Genomic DNA, 20,496 nt, shown 5'->3' with positions numbered 1-20,496 from the left:
TGCCTACGGCCTCGCCCTGCCCCCGCGGCTGCGCACCCCTGTCCTCAGGGCGGGCCGGCACTCGTGGTGGGGGGAAGGCCCTGAGGGGACGTGCCCGGCTCGCCCCTCGGGTGGAGGGGGCAGCGCCCAACCGCCGAGTTTTTAAACGTTCCCCCGGTGAAACCGTCGGAGAGCCGTGCTGAGGAACGCGCGCCCGGATGCGGCCCGCCGTTATGAGCGCCCTGTGAAGGTTTAAAAGGGTTAAACTGCCGCAATTGGCTGGCAGTTAGCGGCACGGCTTGTCGCTTAAGACGACGACGACTGCATTTCTGAGGAAGAAGCCCAAGGATGATAGCAAATCAGAAGTAATATTCAGTAGGAACACTTAAAATTGGTTAAAAAAAACCCCACGTATTAACTGCACGTTTTTGAGGCCTAAGCGCAGGATGCTGGATAAGTACAGCACCATATAGCTAAAAAAGACCCTCGAAATAGTAAAAGTATCTATAAATGTGCCACAATTAGCGGGTGTTATCCCTGTGAACAGTTACTCCTGCAAGCGGCGGCGATGTGCCCAGCTGCTGGGTTAGGCTCTTGCCTGGCGTTGTCTCACACGGGGCGCACATGCACGCAAACGCGCCTCACCGAGCCAACCGCGGCTAAAGAGTCGGGTCAATTATACATTTCCAGGATCTGTGAAAGAACAGAAAAACTTCACAATACGAGTTTCTCGATTCCTGACTGCTGACGTAAGTAGCAGCCAATGCAGTGAGGACGGTGGGGCTCGGTGCAACGGCAGCACGCCCGGGGCAGCGTCCCTGCCTGCGTGCAGGCTGACACTGACCTGCGCCGCAGGAGAGGGCACGACAGGTCCTGGCACCGCTCGGGGAGGGTACAGTTAATTGCTGTTGTCAAATAAATATTTAGTGATGGCGGCGTGACTGAATTACGAGTTTGCGGGCGTCCACCACCTCTCCGTTGTCCCAGGCAACAAAGTGTTTTAAACCTGTTCCTACTGGAGGCTAACATAGAAGGGATGTACCCACACAGGTATAAGAAACTTTAGCCGGGAGTACTTATTTACAAATAAGTGCATTGGTACAAAAATGCACCCCGACTTCCCTGTGACAGGCCGACTGGTAAGTCTGGTCTCGGGAATCACAGCCCAGGTGTACTTTAACCACATCGCCACCTGTGGGCCTCCTTCATTTCTGCATCCCTGGCTTTAGCTGGACCACGGAGGCGTGTGCCCAGTAACCAGTTAAAATGTAAGGAAAAAATGTCTAGCTAGGAAAAATGTACTTGGGAAAGCATAGGATATCGTAGATATGTTTTGTTTCTAGTTATATAGCAAATAAAATACTGGCATTTGAATGGCACCAGAGGTATGATTTAAATTCAGGCGAAAAATCTATTTCTGCCTTTCTCCATAGACTGGGATATGTTCAGACTCTGTGTATAAAGTGGACTGGGAGCTCGTGGAAAGCTTCCACGGGGAAAGGGGGGAGACGACCGGTGTTGTGGTTAAGAGTAATGTATTTTTTTAGTATAGGCCTATGAAATATGTCATCTGGATGTAATCTCCATGTACATATTACATTTAAACATACTCAGCAGTTTTATATTTGTTATTTAGGATCTGGTACAATTTAAAATATATAAAGTAACAAGGCATGCTACAGATAATCAACAGTCACTGCTATTCTAGCTCTCTGATAGCTAAGAGCACAAGAATAGAGCAAATGCCAAGCTAAAATAAAATCTAAGTTGTCTAATTATCTAAGCCTGTAATGGCTGGAAGCTACCAAATTCAGACTCTGGAAGAGCCATCAGGACCTCTCCTTATTGGAAAAGATATTCTACCAAGAAAGTGTGCCATAGGCACTAAAATGTTTACTAGTCTTAAAACTGATAGTGATACGAAAAATGGGAATTACCTTCTCAAGGAGCAGAGCTTTAAATGGTTTAATGACGTCTTCCAAATACCATTGCAATGTTCATATCTTTTTCTGAAATCTGATCTTCACTAATTTTTGTGATTAATTTTAACAGAGGAAACCTTAACTGAGAGCATTTTGCAGAGCAATATTTTTCTAATTTTTCTTTTGTGCAGCATCTGCTGTTGCTGTGCTGTCATCTTCGTTATGTTTTTCATTGTCTATGTGCCATAATGTAATTAGTTAGTTCAACATCATCTGTGCTATTAGATGAGATGTTTCTATGGTAAGTTAACATAGTTCTGTGTAATTGGTAGATTTCAGCAGTAGGCATGAATGTATCCATCAACTTTAGGTCGATTTGAGTCCGTAAGATTTAAATTCACTTGGCATACGTTATCCTTGAAGACTGTTAATTTTGGCTGAATGGATAAAAAACACAATGCAGAAGAAAATCTGGCTGCTTATATCGTGGTGCTGTTGGAGTCTGGGAAAGGAAAGCATAAAATTGCTGGCTTAGTAGTTGCAATCTGAATGTCTGGAAAATGTTAGAGCCTGTGATCCAAATCATTCTTAAACCTAGACGTGCCCCTCAGATAGCAGGTAGTCCAGAATTCATCGGGGTTATCTCTCCATTCATGAAAGGAGTTTTGGTTCTCTCCCCAAATACTGCATTCCTATGGGACCTCAACTGTCTTTTCCTTTTCTCATTAGGTAGAAATGTTGAGGCTGCTGCTTTGTCTTGAGATCTTCCATGCTGCACTTTGCTAGTCCTTGTGTCTTGCAAGCTACACCTTTTGAACAAACAATTAGACCTTTAAAACAAACCCTCTGACCCCAGTCTCTTTGGAAACAGTGATGAAAAATCAACAGCCATTTGTTACTTTAAAGTAATGCATCCTTTTACTTGCATAGGATCTTCTAGTTTTGGGCCTCAAGCAATTTAAAAATGGGACTGGATTAAGTATTCAGGTCGGATATCCAACGATACGGGAGAGTACACATCCTGGCAGAAGCTGGGAAGAACCCTGGATGGCTTTACTCTCAGCGTTCTTTTCCAAGCAGAAAAGACTGTACTGTCTGCCCCAAAGAGCAAGATAATTCACTTTTAGAAATATGTATATAGATTTTGACTCGCTTATAAATACATGAGTAACTTTATTTACAGGAACACAGAACCATGGAAGGTAATTAGTAAGCACAGTTCGCTTAGGTAAGGGCTTGCAAGACCCTTTTATCATCACTGTATCCATAACTTAGGACAGGAGCCAAATAATATAAATGTCAGCAATTATAGCTATATATTTATATTAACAATGAAGTCCACTTTAGGAAGAGCTAAGGCTATATTTGTACTGACCTTATATGGCTAAAATTACGTTCACTAATTTGTCCTGAGCACATTCCTGTTGGTAGAATTGATATATTACTACAAGCCATCAGTAGCAGAAAGTCCTGGAAGTGAGTTCTGCGACTAAAGTCAAGTTTGAAATTATATGTAATTTATGTTTTAAATTAAAAGTCTCTAGAGGCCACTAGAATATGCATATGTAATAATAAGTTCACTACATAAAACAATCTTACCATTGGAAATGCTGTATGAATTTTGAAAGAGGGCTTTACATTCCACAGTCTAATAAAACAAGGCACTTTTTAAGCAAATCAGTCAAAATTATTTTGATAAAGATAGACTGACAATTGATTTTTGTGATGACTTATCTGTAGAGTGATATTTTGTCACAAATATAAACATGAATAGAGTATTTTTATGATTCAGATGTCACTATGTTTAAGAAGAAAAAAAAGAACCCTTTGACAAATACTTAAAAATGTAAACTCATATGGAATTTAGCCTTTAAAGTAAAAAAAAAAAAAAGTTTTCTCCAAAGATAGTCTTATAGAGCTTGCATTAACATGTTGCCTCTATTTGCTGGTCACCATAACAAATGGTCAGATTAGAGGATGGGACAGCACAATTTGGTGCTGTTTGAAGGCCCAAATTACAGATAAAAGTAGCCACTGAGCTACTTTAAATTTACAGAACAAAAAAAGATCAACTGGAAAGGAATTAAAAAAAATTAATCTGACTAATTCAGCTGACCAAAATGCTTTTACCTAATGCAGAGATACACGTTTAGAACACCATCATTTATGCTTCTGAACATACATAATATTTTTTAACAGTATGTTTTTGTTAAATCACTGCCACTTCTTTTCAGTCAGAATTCGCTTCAAAAAATTCAGCAGAGAAAGTAAACTTGTCTCCTTTTCCCTCTGAGATAAGAAATCATTGAAACATATTAAATGTTTTCTACTCAGAGCTGACTATTTTTTCTTGTAGCCATTTTAAAAATTTCCTTTGTGAAAGGAACATTTTTTGAAGAACGTAGCTGCACTTTGGTATGATTTTTGAAAACAGTCCTGTGCAGAATCTAGTAACTACAATGTTCTGGAATAATGTGTTACAATGAAAAATGAAAACTTAACTCTAGCTGGCATTATTTAATTAATTAGCCAAGTAAGTTTAAATATGCAGAAGAAATAAGTATTATGCCCGAGTGAATAAACAGCATGTTTAATATTTTTTGATGGTGTTGGCCACACATAATACCTTTATAATTGCATTGAAATAATTTTCAAAGGTGTGTGTCCAGAAGCAAATCCTATGTCATTAGAATATCTGCCTGTTATGAGTGTATCCAGGAAATAAGTTATTTACTGTAACTCATTGCCGTGGAGGAGTACATCTGTGAGCCTTGTGAAGTTCCCATAACCTCTGAACAATGCTGTGATTTACAGAAAGGTCCGTGATTGATTGTTTCCACCTATTTTGCATCTATCTACAGAGAAGACCCTTGTCATACCTGGCTTGGGCTACAGTGAACCAATGGAGGAACATCTGCTCGAGCCGTTTTCTCTGTAGGTCTTCAGGGGGAGTCCACAACCTGGAGTTTCAGACGATTTTATTGTATCATACACCATCAATGGGAAGGCATAGTTTCAGCTAATACATCTAGATGTTTGTCGTGACTGTGTCTGATGGAAATTTGACCTTAGCCATTGTTTCACAGAGCTGAGAGAAAGCAAGGTGTGGACTGAGAACTGAAACACATGCACTACAGGGATCTCTCGCTGAAGTTGCCTTTTTAATTTAAGGGCTAGCAGCACAGTATGAGAAAATGGAGGGTTACAAAAATAAAGAGGAAGAGCAGACTGGTGACTTGTGTCTGGCAGAAAAGCCTCTATCATATTTGATTTGAAATTTACATAGATGCCAGTAGTTATGACACGACTGTCACTGTAAGTTCACTTAACTGGACATGAAACAATAATGACAAACAATCAGAATGACAGTTCTCCTTCTATTCTGCAGTGAAGTTCTTCATATCTCAGTTCTGCAACATTCCTTCTGTTCACTCCGCCAGACAAATGTGCTTCTGTTATTATGATTTCTCTGTTTGACTCGGCGCAGCCTTGCTTTCAAGAAGAGTTTCTAAGCTTTCTATTCAGTTTTTCAGTCAGACCATTTATCAAAGCAAGAGTTTCTTAGTAACAGTTTTTAACATTAACTCTTTAATAGTTACTTTGCTGATGTAATCCATTATTTAAAAACATTTTCTTGTGTAAGAATATTACATTATTTTTCATATAAAAATATAGCTCTCTACTTTTCTTAAGTTGTTTTTCAGAACTGGAGCGACTACTATACTCCATGACCATAACTCTTTTTATCATTCTACTATGATTCAGTAGCTTTTGCTGTCTTATAAACAATCTTACAATTAAGAGCTAATGTTAATGGAATAGATTGTTGTCATAGGATAATGGTTTCCTGCTGCTAGATAAATGCTGTGGCAATGCTGGGACATTTATTGAAAGTAATAGTGAAGACAAAGCTAAGAGATTTATTTTTAAAGCAGGTGCCACGGATCCAGTGACACCATTCTGTTACAATTGTTTTATTTCTATTTCACTAAAAGACTGATGAAGATGGAAGCGTTTTGCCTGATGTATGCAAGAGCAGCAAAGTGACAGTGGCTCATTTCACTGTTACTGAATAAGCTGCGTTGCACTTGGCTCAGGAAGAGATTTATTGTGCAGCTCATCCAATCAGAAAACAGTTTATCCATTAACTACAGCTTTAAAATATGTTGTATTTCTATGAACAAGATGGAGCTTGATGCTTTCTTTCACAGAAGCAGTTAGGCATAGTTCACTGAAAAGGAGGTAAGTGAGGCCCTACAGCACTCGTTCCGCCAGTCCACCCAGAAGTCCCCCTTTCCTCTCTGCCACAAGGATGGCAGGCTGGGGAGGGTGAGCCTGTCCATAGCCTGTTCCCCTCCTCCCGAATCAATGGTTCCTGTCTCCCTTCTTCTGCAGCAGGGGGTGTTGCCTCAGCACTAGCAGAGCAGAAGTGGCAGCAGTCTTCTTACCAGCACCACTGTGCAGGAGGTGGAGAGGAAAGTTTTTGACTAGTTTAGTGTTTCCTCTGTCTTTGAGTTCACAGGATCTTGAAGTTTTGGAAAATATGCCTTCTTCCTTTTCCATGACTCTTTAAATTGCTCACCCCTGAACCCTTCACCAGAGAACTGTGAAAAGCAGCGCTTGTAAAGCTTCCTCGGTGCTCTATCTGCTTTTGTGGAATTGCAGTAGAACACCTTTGTTACCTCCCCCTACAAAATTGGAGCTGATTGTCAGGAAGTGCATAGGATCCATTCAATTCAACAAGCTTTCTCTGGACCGGTATGCCCCAGTTGCCTGTCTTAGGCCTCAACAGATCTTTTGTCTTTTTTTTTTGAACTGTAGAGCAGCTATTCCAAGTGGCAGTGTTGTAGCTATGACAGCTGAAGGATATCCCACAAATAATAAAAAATATGATCCCTTCCCACAAACTCTGATCATTCCAAAGCATCTTTAAAGTTATGTTGTAAACCAGCATAATGACTTTATATGACTGTAAAGTCCCTGCTAGGATTTCCTTAAGAAAAAAACCTAATTTTATTATTAAGGCCCAAGGACCTTGATAGCAATCCAGCAATTCACTGTTCCAAGGACTTGCTCTCTATAGCTGCTCACAGCACAGCTCTGAATTAACTTCTAAGACCAGAGCTGGAAGGCAGTAAACAACTTTAACCTTTTCTTGACCCCAGACACATCTCACAAATAGGAGTTCAGTAACTGCATGAATTTCACTTTAACCCACGTGCAGACATTCTAAGAACTAATTCACTCTTCGTTTTCTGAGTTTGAAGAAAATTTTTACACTAATAAGCAGACAAGTGTTACAGCACTTGTGCCAAAGAGTCATCGGATAAGGATGGCCCTCTGCTGAGCCTGTCTTGTTATGAAAGGCAAGTACCAAGGAGAACGTCATGGAGAAAAGCAGAAACGGGAGACTCTAATCCCAACAGAATGAATCCCGGCACCTGTGAGGTCCATCAGGTGATCTGAAGAGCACACAGGCTACAGAGCTCCAGCAAATACATAGTTTTCCAACTAGATCTTCGTAGCAGCAGTGTGTCAGACTTGGTCTTCTAATGCTTGTGCCTTCCAGCATCAGTCTTCTATCTGAAGTTTAGGATTCACAGAAAAGTCCTAGGAGATCGAGAATTTCCACATCTTTAAAACGTTGGAATCCTTTACCTAAGTACCTTTAAGGATGTGACTGTAAGTATTATAAAGTCCTATGATTTTATAAAAAAATATTTGGTGTATCTATTTAAAGTCCCACCTCTGAAATCATGGGTTTTATACAATTGTGCTTTCAACTTTTTTTAATAGGAATTTTGAGTGTTCCTTGTTAGGTAAAACCATTAACTCTTAAAGATCAACCAGAAACAAATAGAAAATAATTTCATCCCATTCAGTATTTTATTTAAAAATTGATTCTTCATTTGATCTAATAAATAGCAAGGAGTCATGATTTCTGAATTTTTGGGATTGGCAGTAGGGTAACCAAATGTCTTCTCACCACATATTGAATCTGCTCGAGGAATCTTCCTCAATTCAAAGAATTATTAAACCTATTTTGTCAATAGGCTTCTTCACATCGCACAGGACTGCACACAATCAATCAACTTCCATACCACATATTGCTCCCACAGAGGGCCAGAATTCCCCATGTCAGTTATCCTATCTTAAAGTGAATCCCCAGCCTCTTACAGCTCCTTTGACTAAGGCGGCTATGTATATCCTGCCTGGATCCGGCCCAGATGCTTTATTTCTATTGCATGAGATGATTAATTATGTGGTTTCTTTCTGTTTGTCTGATAGACGCTGAGGTAAGAGACTGATGGTTGCTTAGTGCACTATTATTAAAAAGCTGCTTTTGATAGCCCCGAACAGGCTTGAGTTGTGTGCTACAACTAATCATAAAGCTGCTTACTTGGAAATGTAATGCTTGTTAATACTATACTGTACTTTTATAAGTAAACTCATTTTTGATTGGCTAGAGTTTAACTGTAATCAGTAATTAAGGGTCAGCCATCCAGTAAACTCATTAGTTTACACCAATTACATTTGGTATAGTAACTAATGATTTCAAGGATCAAGCCATTTATTTCTAAGCTTTCAAAGTATAATTATTGTGTAAATCAGATAGAGTGTAAATCTTTTCCATACGTTTTGGTTGGTAATTGAGAAATAAAATGGTTTCCAAATGTATTCTCTGTCCAGTTTTTGTTCTGCAGTAGATCTCTCTGGGGACTCTTTAAAGTATATGGAAAAGGTGATGTCAACAGAAGTGTACGCTGGGCAAACTGAGACAGGATTAATTAATAGAGATGAAAGAGAAAAGCCAGCCCCTTGCAAATCGTGGTCAAGCCCTCAACTTGGACATCACACCTTAAATGACAGTTTACAATCCTAAGCGTGAGTCACGCAGATTGACAAGTATTCAAAATAGAAGAGAATTAAAAGTCCTTTATGTTTAATGTATAAAGGCCTTTCCAATATGCAGTCTTTAAGATGGTGTAATCTCTGGAGCATTTTGCTTTGAAGTTTAATATGTAGTTCCTCACATCCACATAACATTTTCAACACGTTAAACAAATTAGTCTCTGGTTACAGAAGTTTTTAGACATTTACAAGTTGCCATTTAACTGAATTTAATATGTGCCAGCGAAGTTGCTCATGCACTTGTTCATTTAGAAAAATGCACTTTTGGAATGATTAATAAATAAACCAGCCTTTCCTATCCCTTCAACTCTGGTGTTTATTTGAAAGCAATCTACTTTAAAAAGACATTAATATCCCTAGAATTATTATTAGAATAATTGCTTTTACTCTTCTTGGAACACACATTTTTTCTCATTTCCCTTCAGCATAGACAGCTTTCGACTCAGATATAAACTTCCTATTATTATTCCCCACTCCCCACCCCAAAAATGAAGAATAGGAGTTATACACTTTTCACTAAGGAATAATTAATTTGTCTCAAGTATTAGAACAGAGAATTGTAGAATGACTTTGAATGGTAGTCTCTAAGGAGTAGCATTGTTTGTTCTCTTCGGTCTTTAATGAGCTTTAGTAAATGGCCAGGAAAAATTACCTTCTTTCTGTAATATGAGAGAAGCGAAGAATGAAGGAAGCTATAGAATCCCTAGGAGAAAAGGGAGCAGCCACACACACACGCACACACCGCGCGCTGTACCACATCGCTTCCAATGATTAGTGTTCTCCTTTGGAACTGAGCACTAGAGCTCCAGTTTTTCCATTACAGTTAAAACATATAATGTCCTTAATATTTTTGTAGGAGAGAAAATTCCTGGATGTCTCCCACATACTGACAGGGTCTGGCTTATGTTGGGGGACAACTGCCTATAGCTGAGCTCTGGAAGTCATTCTGGCTTCCTCTGCTTTGGCATTGATTCTGTCTTTAAAGATTCTTTAGTCTATTTTTGTTGTATTTCCACCTTTAAAAGCAATTTCTCTTATAGTGCCCCAGCCTGCTGCCCTGTCTTTTAACAGGCCTCTTTGCCCTCCATCGCAGATTCATTGTCACTCCAGTCCGGAACGGTAACTGAGGCAGCAGTGGCAGGTGCTTGTTTCAGCTAAGGATACAGACCTGTCCCCATGGATAGCAGGGTATGTTCAGGAGCACCTTTTCCTTCCCTTCCCTCCAGCCTCCACGTATGTCCTCACCACCTATTCCTGTAATGTGGCAGTGGTGCCGAGGCAGCTGCCATTGCTGCTCTCGGGTATTGAGGGGAGCTGACCCACAGCGGCCGAGTGAGAACAGCACATTCTCAAAGGATCTTGTGGAACAGGGGTGCTCTCCAATCCATCCCGTTGGAGCTGTTCCAGTTTGTATGGAATAATTAAACATTAACTGGATTGCCATGTGTGTTTGCTCTCAAAGCATTACTGTGAGCAAGAAACCTGGGTTCTGTTCCCCTTCCAGGGAACGCTTCCATACTTTGTATTAAGTATTTATGGGGCAGGCCCTGGCAGACATGCTTTCCCTGCCCAGGTGAGTGCCTCCACTATAAGGCTCACAAGTAAAGTGCAAGCTTTCCCACTCGAAGAACGGACTCGGGTCACACAGGACTCAGGTCACACAGTTAACAATCTCTTGGGTAGGGTGCTAATACAGGGGGCAAGAGATTCAAGTTCAAATTGCCTCAGGCAGAGGCTGAATACAAGTCTTCCCTATCTTGGCTAAATTGCATCAGCCGGGAGACTGAACCACAAAAGCTTGTGGGAGGAAGAAGGGCACAGGAGCAAGGAGGAGAGACGTGCAGAAGGCAGCAGCGCTATCTGTCATTATTCTGTGAGGAAAAACCTGGCGCGGGTGTCCAGTTCCTAGAAAGCAGCAGAGCAAGCGTGGTAAGTAGGTAAAGTAACACACGGAGTTACAACACCTCAGTCTGATTGTGGCTCTGGATCATGGGAGGTGCTCTCATGGCAGACATCAGATTGATGACTAGAGTTCGGAGTCACGAGGGGTGCGAAGAGAGATGATGAAAGTGGGGAGAGCTGCCTGGACCCATCCCAGACGTTTAGGGAAAAGACAAAAGTAAAAAGCTGCTGCCAAAGTAAAAATCATTTCTCTCCATCATGGGCCCCCTTCAGTGCAATTGTGAGAGAATAATAAATGGAGAAAGGTGGTTGAAAGACAGACAGGAGACAGTGAGAACAGGACTAGTAAGTGAGGCAGAAATATTGGAAAGAAGGCAAAGAGGAAGAAACATAAAGCAACAGGAGGATTGGACAAAGAAAAAGGAAAGGGAAAAACCATGACTGACCAAGACACTTCACCTCTCATTGCCTCAATCTTCTGGCAATAAAATAATAACAGTAAGAGAATCACAGAGCATTTCAGTGACTTTGAAGTCCATAAATATTTAGAAGACATTTAAGTGTCCTGTTGATCAGGATTGTGTTAAAAAGAAAGCAGGAAAATTTAAGAGAATGTTCTGACAAGTTGAAGCACTGCTATCAGGAGGAAAAAAGGAAAAGGACTTAACATGCTTAATTTCATATTGTAACTGAGTATTAAAATCCACACCCAGGCACCCTTACGCTTTTTAATAGTAGAAAAGATTGGGCCTATTTCAGACCAGTAAGAACACATGGTTTAAGGCATGGAGCCGCTCTCTCTTCAGCAACAACCTACTGTGACTCCTATAATTTATTCCTCCCAAGATTCATTTGAACATCTGCAGTATCATTATTTGAGTTTGTTATACTATTAGCTTTAAAATTTTATAAGCCATACACTAGGATAGGTGACAAGTTGAAAAGTTAAGGAGGGTTAATTTAGAAGTTTTAAAGCAAAGCTATTTTTGAGTTATACAAGTGCAAAAAAGCATCTGAATCCAAACCTCCATGGTTACATTTAAATAACTCAGAAACTGCTGAAAGGATTTTCTTCGAACTTCACTCAAGACAAATCCCTCTGGGCTAAGACCAAGCATGAGAATTTAACTCAAAAGGTGATTGTTGTCTGAAGGGAGTTTTCTTTTTTCCTCCCTCCCCCCCTTTTGCTTGTTTTGTTTTTCAATATTCTGAAAAAACAATAAATAGCACTGAAAAATAAGGGTCTGGAGTGTAACTGTTTCATATCCATTTTATCATTATAGTAAGAAAACTGTTCTTCATAAACTACCTTTTTATTAAAACCAGACCCCCTGCTTTGCCGTTAGCCGTTACCAGCAGCCTGAGTACCCATCTCTAGCAGGGAGTAGATAATGCTGTGACTGGGTGGCTCAGCAGAGTACCGGGCTGTACTCTCAGCCCCATCTGCAGCTTCTTTGCATGCCTCAGCAGCTCAGTGCAGCTATAATACTACCCTAAATGGACAACTGAGGATTCCCCTTAACAGGAAGTCTTTGGAGGGCAATCAGCAGCTCTGCAGCACTCTCCTTCGCTTTCCATCCCCAGTTCATGGGAGGTGAAGCATATTCTGTACCTGTTGGCTGACATAAACTATGTTTTGACTTCTCACTGGTCCAGGATTTGGAAAGCAGAAAGGTAGCTGGTGGTCACGCTTTTCTCAGCTCACTGACTGTTAACTCGGTGCATCTGGCAACCTCGTTCATTCTTCCCCTTTACAGTTGAGACCGAGGGACTCACCTCCTAGTCGTGTAGCTGTAGGAACCCCTGTAAAGGAAGAACCTGAACAACAAAGGTGGCAATTTCTGTTTTCTTTCTCAAAGTCCTTGAAGTCAGTCCTCTTTAATAGCAGCATCATGGGTCCTGGTAGCCTGATTATCTGGAATTTAAAAAAAAAAAAATGGAGACTGGATTATTTTTCTTTCACTGTTTGCTTCAACTCTCTCCCACATTTTGTTTTCTACAAATTGTCCCAGGGCAGACAAGAGTCTTTCCCTCCCCCTTCTATCCAGGCTTGTTTCTGACTCTCTGGCAGCACCTCCCACAGTTACTCACTCATTTGTTTGTTTGTTTTTCCATTTGCAACTTTTGCCCCCTCCAAAGAGCTGGCTTGCCCAGGGAAATTACAGTAACTTATTTCATTTCAAATGCATTCAGAAAGGCATTTGAATTGTTCCTTTTCATTTAGAGCAGCATCCAAATTTGGAACTTGTGAAAAACTGAAGGGGAAGGGTTGGAATCTATTTGCTGAAATAATTCACCACATTTAAGCCAGGCAACTCAGATATATGCGGAAACAGCTTCCCTTGCCTATCTTCCATATACATGACCTGGACTAAGAGCTGCTTTGGGCAAGGGCCAACTCATTGTTTGTAGCCCTAACACAATGCGGCTTGCAAGCTGTGGCAATACCATAATACCTAGGGATTTCTTTCAGGAGACCCTGATTTTAGAAGCAAAATACATGTTTCCTGATGACTGCTAACACTGAACAGTGGGAAGTATAGCTGAAATGGACATAGAGAGAGGAGCATCAGGGTTTAGTTCTTATTTGTTAGTTCTTAGTCTCGGGTTTAGTTCTTATTTGTTTTAATTTTGGGGAAGTCTACTGTGGCAAAACAGAAAGGCCTTGAAGTTGGTATCAAGATGTGGTAGCTTACAGAGGGATAAGCAGCTCCCGGAAGCTCCCTGCTATACCACCCTACAGGAGCAGGCAAATTCTGGCAACCATTGAAAAAATTGAGAAAATTAAAAAAAAAAAAAAATCACAATATTTAAATAATCGGAAAGCTTCTTCATTCATAAATGTCCCATCTGCTCTCCACCACCAAACTTCTGGGGTATCATTTTTCAGTCAGCACTTGGCACTCAGCACTTTAAGCTGTCTGCTGCTATCTCATTCATGCAGCTTTTTTATTGCAGGTCAATATTATCTGACTAGGCTCAGATTAAATCTTAATACACCGTTCACCCAGAAAACCCCAACTCCAAGCATATTGAAAAATTGCAAACATAAACAGTGCAGTTTCCATGTATGATGGCGTATTAAAATGTATCCCAAAGGGAAAAGTATCAGGAAAAAGAGGAACATGAAGTTATAATCACAAAAGAGAATGCCCTTCTTGTTCAGCTGAGTAAGTGCGAAGAGAAATGTGGCAAAAAGAAGAAAGGTCTGTCTCCTCACTGCTGGTTCTGTAGCAAAGAAGATTTTCACATCAGCCATGGCAAAATTAGGCAGAGAAATAGCAGATCTGAATATTGTACAGGAAGATGTGAAATGAGGATGAGTTCACAGCAGTTCAAGGATGGCAAAGTATAACGAAGGCAAATGGAAAGTAAGAGCTGGAACTGGAAGACGTGAGCTGCAGGAACCTAATATGAAGACACAAGTTTAATTAATAAAGACAGGCAGAGCAAGCTGAACAGAGAAGACTCATTTAAAATGTCAAAATATATCTTTAGTTGTGGCTACTAATGTAAAAAAAAAGGCAAGATACATAGAAAAAACATGAAAGTTGAGGGATGTAAGATTGGGTTCAAGGATGATAGTGCTGAGAAAACCTGAGGCTGCAGAGAAGCTCTTCTAGGAGATGACAGCACTGTCTTTACTGCTTGTTGCTGCCTTCCAAGTACCCAACATACTGCTCCATTAGTGAAAGAGATCACAAATTACCTCCTAATCTGTTTAAATCAGCCAGATTCATTTCACCTGGTGATGAACATGGATATGAGCTAACCAGGCTGGCTTTACTTGTAGTGCATTAGGGAATGCTTGTTTGGTCTCTTCTGATGGCAGAGCTATGGGGAGGGACTGTAGGCAAGCAGCAAAGTGTGTAGGTTTTAGCTAGTGAATGATGGCCTCGCACTGGGGAGGAAATATATTTGGTCTAGGAGAACACATGGACGTGTAAGACTGGAAACAATCCAGACATTTGGAAGGATGCAAATTTCTTAAGGTTGAATAAGACTCAAGGAAAAAGTTATCATCAGCAAAAGAGTGCAAGAAAAGTTCATCTCTCTACATCTCACTGATATGAGTAAGGAACACTTCATATCTTTGCTACTGGTGCAAGGATAATCTCTGCAGAGGTGAATCTACATGCTTGGGAGAAACAACTGTTACTGGTTGGTTAGTCACTAACATGAACGATAACAGAAGAGATTTTACTGTCTCTGGTCCAACAGAAAACTGTAGTCTATGCTTAAGCTTCATATACTCAGCATTTGCAAGTGCCAAGTAATCAAAATTTTTACCAACATAAAAGCGAGCAAAGTTGAAGAGCAACTGCATATAAGGGATCACTAGGACAAGATATAGTGGCTTTCACTTCAGGGTAATAGCTCAATACCCATGTGCCTTTAGGGACTTGTATCAAGTGAATCTGTACTGTTAGGAAGCACATCAAAAACTGAGCTTGCATACCACTTATTTATTTCTATTATCCAGAGTCGTTCTGTTCTCCAAGGTAGGTAGAGCATGGGAAGTTTGTTCTTCTGCAGCTATTGCTATAACAATTCAAAGAGAGGGAACAAGAATTTTGGTTCTAAAAGGGGATACATTTTAGAAACATTAAAATAATGTCTTAAACTGAAACATGGAAATAATCTTTGTAGCCCCCTCTGTGGCGCTCTCTGTAATTATAGCTGAGAATAATCACAATTCAACTTTTTGTAAGAGAGAGGCCACCCCTTCTGCGTTTTTAGAGGGACTACAACGCTATAACCTTTTCAATTACTCTTATATCTACCTTCTATGTTATTTAGATTGAGGCTTTTAATATCTGACTCAGTAGGCTTTACATTGTTTAGTTCTCCCCCATTTATGTCCTTATTTTGGGTATCTGTCATTCACATTTCTGCAAAGTTCAGCTGAAACCAATAGTGCCCTGTTCATGTTACTGGTACTTTGCATTGCAAATATTAAGAAGTAGAATTTGCAATCCAAGTCATTCACAGAACATTCTTATACAGCACATAATTTGCCAACAGCTAAATTAATCTCGCTTCACAATGTGAGGCTGTGTACATGCGGTTTCTGATACAAAAGGTTCCAGTGAAATCAATGGTATAGGCATCATATTAACTCAGACCCAGCTTTTTCAGGCCCATGAAGCTGAGTCATGTGCCTGCTAATTTAGAACTCAAATGTAAGCAAGAATCTCAGCTCTCCTTTTTAAACAGTGTGAAGTTTCAATCCAATTTACCTTGCATAGATGAAAACATAAATCAGTAGCTGGTCTCCACTGCACATACTAATTTAATGAGCTGGGGATTTGACCACATGTGTATATACACTCTGGGAACCTGAAGATCTTTCCTTCTATACTGCATTAGGTTTGGACGCATGCCAAAGAACTACCTACAAGCTAAAGGGAAGAAGGAAAGGCCGTCTGGCCCATAAGTTAGCACCAGGGTCCAGAACAAGGGTGTGAGCCACAGGTCAGGGATCAAGCACAGTCCATACCCTCCAACTGATGATCAGTCAAAAAAACGCAAGTGCTGCTGCAAGTGGGACCACAGCCCAGACAGCAGCCCCAAAACATGTCCCAGGAGAATGTCTGGGGTCATCACCACTCAGCTGGTAGCGCTTTTCCACCCCTTCTCTCAGTTAGGAGGGAATCCAGTACAACATAGATGATCTGGAAGAAAGCTCTGAGAAGAGCATGACACAAAAGCTTCCTCAGTCCTACGTTTTGGCTCATTGTCTGGTGTACTACAAAACAAAAGACATTTGGGGGTTTTATGTAGTAGGTCTTCAAATAAGGTGTGTAATAACAAGTCTGTCAGAATGCAAAATGAAGTTGATAATAAAAAGACAGAGGATAAATAATCATGCATGACCATCAAGTGTACTTTGGCACCATTCACATTGCATGACTTTTGTTGACTGGACAGGACTGTGACCTGAAATACAGACTCCAAAACAGCAATGCCTCCTCAACTTCTGTCTCCTCTTTGTCTTGTCCCAAAGACCATTGACCCAGAGGGATGAAGCCTTGCACTTATCATTCCTAGACCTCCGTGCATCTGAGTCCATTCATAAACAGCTCCTTCCGCTGAACTAGTCCAAACCAAGTCTCTTTGCACACTTGTCCAGGCAACAGCACATCAAATCCCAAGTTGTTGTTTCAGTTGTGCAAAATAGCGAAAACAGACTTCTTCGGGTATATGTTCTTGAGCAGAAACTCTAAAAAGCATGACTACCAATACCAGGTGTCTTTGGCTTCACAGAGGAGGTTGAGGTAAAGCTGGGAAAAAGCAGAATAAAGCCAATGAATAGGGGTGGGGTATAGAAAAAGAAAATACTGCTGTAACATTGATTCATCATTCACTAGAAAAGCAGAGATTGCAAGACGTTCAGATAGCGCTACTACTGGTCACCTCTGGTTCGACTCCTCCATATCTACTACCAGAAGTATTAAATCTAGGCCAGATTTTGCTTAGGTGCCAAAGGAAGAAGGAAATTATACTAACCATCTCTGCGAATATGAACAACAGAATCAGTAACGATCTTTACACTTGACATTTATTTTAAAAGTGTGCTTAGCTTAGCTTATCAGATCAAGCTTATTAACAAATCAAAAGTTAGAAGTCCTATGATGTGAGAACAAGTGACACTGAGAGTGAAAAGTCAGCATATCCCCAACCTGTGGGATGGGAGGGCCATCTGCGATCAGCTTACAGGAAACATACTTAGGGTAGAAAGTTTCCTTGCAGCCTCAGGCTTTGTTAGAGTAACTGAGTTTAGCTCTTAAGCTCTTGTTCTATCCATAACTCTAGTTCAGAGCACCTCAAATCTAGGCCTTGCCAAGGGTCCTAGTGTACTGTCCTTAAAAAGGGGGTAGTCCTCTATGCTGAGGTCTCTTGGTGGAGTCATGCTGAAATCAAAAGAACTTCGCACAGGCGCAGGAATCCCTGCTGTCAGGTCCCAGGTCATAGTATAAATAAAGCTTGTCCAGAAAACACCCACACAGGGTTTCCTCTTTGAAGAAAAGCCAGCAGAAGCAGTTTGATTATATTTCTTTCTTGTTTATTTATTTTTGCATATTTTCATTATGTAAAGTCACGCTGGACCCAACAGTGCAAGTATCCCTTTCATTCCACTGGTGTTCAGCTTCTTATTAGAAATGTTATCAGAAGGTAAATACAACGCACAGGAAGGTTTGCTGTGGAGTAACAAGGTTTTAATACCACACCATGCCATGTCAACAACTCAGAAATGTTTTAACAAGTTAAAACTATTTTTGGTAATTACAAAGAAGCTGAAAGGAAAAGCATTCCCTCAAGCTGACAACATACATTTTATACAGAAAGAGACAAGATATGAGACCATGAAAATTGCACAGACACAAATATTTGAGATGTAACTGAGAGGCAGAAAAATATATTAAAATGATCATTGATTGAGCAACATGGAAAGAATTCTCTCAGCAGGAAAAAACACATTTTCTCAGGTCTTTCTGAAAGCACAACAGACGCCATTTCTGTGACGCTACTTAACACTTCCACCTGAAATTTTAAAGCCACTTCTGGATATTGATGACTGTCTCTTTTGATATAGCTATTATTGCTTTTTTTTTACAGATAGAGAAACCAGGTTTCTGGAATGATTAAGAGACTTTCCTAGGGTCAAACAGTAAGTCAGGGGCAAAGACAGAAACAGTCTAGTTCTCCCCAATCTTATTCTCAATCTACCCCATTAACAGATTGTTCAGCCATGAAAAATGATCTCTTCCCTGTGAAAAGGTAGGTTTTTGAGAGGAAAGTAACAAGTTCCACCTGTCTCTCCAGCTGATATTAGCAATAGTGAAAATTTCATTCTGCAGAAAAACTGCCGATGCAGCACTTGTAAAAAAAACTCCAAATCAGAAATCGCTGGCGCGCTTTCAACAGCTGCAACTACCACACACTTTCAGAGAGCCGTTTGAACTCATCGGATCTGAGTTGGGGGTAGACAGCAGAGCCCAGACGGCTCAGTGGTACCCAAAGCCCTCGTGCCCCACGTGGGGTGAGGCGAGGCGAAGTCGGGGACCCCCAGGTCTGCGCAGACCCCGGGTTGGGATAGGGCCGGCCAGCACCGCAGCTGGTAAACGGAGGCGCTGACAGGAACGTACGCACGTGCAAGCATTTAAATACTCCTTGTTGGGGACTACAGGAAAGCCTACAATAGACATTTTGCCTTGGGATGTTTTCACTACTCTATTGCAAAAAAGCAATAAAAATATGTGCTACTCTGAGGGCTCTTTCTCTCCTTACCCAGCCCCTTTATTATTATCCAGCTTCTCTCAGACTATACCCTTTCTCCCAAGAAGCTTGTACCGCTCCAAAGGGCAAAGCTCAGGTCCCAGGCAGGGGCTGTCGGCGCACGCTTTTTCACTTGTCTGACATTTTTCCACTACAGCCCACGCCGGGATGGCTGTGAGGGTGTCTTTTGCTGGGTCAGGTAACCCTTGGGCACAGACGGGGCACGGGCTACGCCAGGCCTGCAGGCAGCAGGAAGCACGCGGGGCAAAAAGGTTTTGGGGAGTGCTGGCCATCCACATCCCCGGCAGAAAGCAGCCAGGGGAAGCTTGGAAAGCCCAGCCTTTTTATTCTCCAGAATTAAGACTTTGATTAGCTGCTGGCGCAAGACCAAAACTCCATCTGAAATGCTTTAGACAACCCATCTGCGCTCAGTTTGGGAGCCGGAGGAGCGCATGCCGTGGCCCGCTCCTCACCGGTGCCAGGCGAAAACAAGGGGGAAAGAAGGGGGTGAGGAGCCGGGCAGGGAGGAGGGCTCCCCGGCCCCCACGCTCGCAGGGAGAGCGCACTCACCTCCACACCCACTCCGGCACAGGGAGCTCTCCAGGCCGCCCCAGGCCCCCATGTCTGCTGGCCGGCTTGGCCCAGGGCCGCCCTGGCCATGGCAGGCTGGGTCCTGGCCAGTGGCTGCGCTTGGGCCAGAGCCTGGCCTCCGCTGCTCCCGCAGCCACCATGGCCGTGGGGCCCTGCCCGCCCCGCTCCCTCCCCGAACCCCCGTGGTCCCTCATGAGTCCCCGCACCTCGTGATAAATTTCATAATTACTCAGCCCTTACTACCAACACCGAAATTCATCACTCAAAGCAAATTAGCCGAGATTCATTAGAATAAGACATCTAGTAGGCACATGTACTTTATTAGCCTCTTACACCAATAGTTTTAATTAGGTACATATTTCACAGCTCTAGAGCTACTCGAGTGAAGGGCTGCTTTTATCTCTTTTATTTACAGTAACAAGCTATCAAACAAATACCACCATAATTAAACTCAGATGCAAAAAAAAAAAAAAAGAAAAGAAAAGAAAAAATACTTTTAAATTTTTATTAACGGTGACCTCCTCAAACCTCAGGTTTGGTAAACTTGGGCTATTTAATTAATGAACTAAACACCCTGCGGCCGGGCAGGACGGCCTTTCGCCCCGCCCCCGGCCTGGCAGGCCCTTCCTCCATGTCACCTTCAGGTAGGGGAGGAGAGCTGTCCCTCGGATAGATACCCGCGTGATGAGAAAAGTGATTAAAATCCAGAACATTTCTAAATTATTAATGAGGAATTTAAATGATGTTATAAAAGAGGGAAATACAGGCGAAAATGTTACACATTCATGGAATTTTTACTCATGCATAATAATAAGTTGAAAACACTTTAGTTATAATACTTCCTAAATTAAAGGGCGTAAATTGCGCATACAATTTACCTGCCTAATGTTGAAACCTGATTCATGCGTAT

The 20,496-nt window shown here is 41.4% G+C and overlaps 1 protein-coding gene across 1 annotated transcript in view; it reads right to left on the bottom strand.

Moving 5' to 3' along the window:
- LMO4 (LIM domain only 4) overlaps nt 1-19,726 on the bottom strand; it is a 35,580-nt gene extending 15,854 nt beyond the window's left edge. Inside the window, 1 exon segment of the mRNA XM_009884887.1 lies at nt 19,566-19,726. Within this exon segment, the coding sequence (XP_009883189.1) occupies nt 19,566-19,726 (161 nt within the window).
- Between the last annotated feature and the right edge of the window lie 770 nt (nt 19,727-20,496).

Source organism: Charadrius vociferus, unplaced genomic scaffold (assembly GCF_000708025.1).
Source record: "Charadrius vociferus isolate BGI_N301 unplaced genomic scaffold, ASM70802v2 scaffold163, whole genome shotgun sequence".
NCBI classification, from domain to species: Eukaryota; Metazoa; Chordata; class Aves; order Charadriiformes; family Charadriidae; genus Charadrius; species Charadrius vociferus.
Note: the sequence above shows the minus strand (reverse complement) of the source record. Positions and strands in the feature narration are given on the sequence as shown.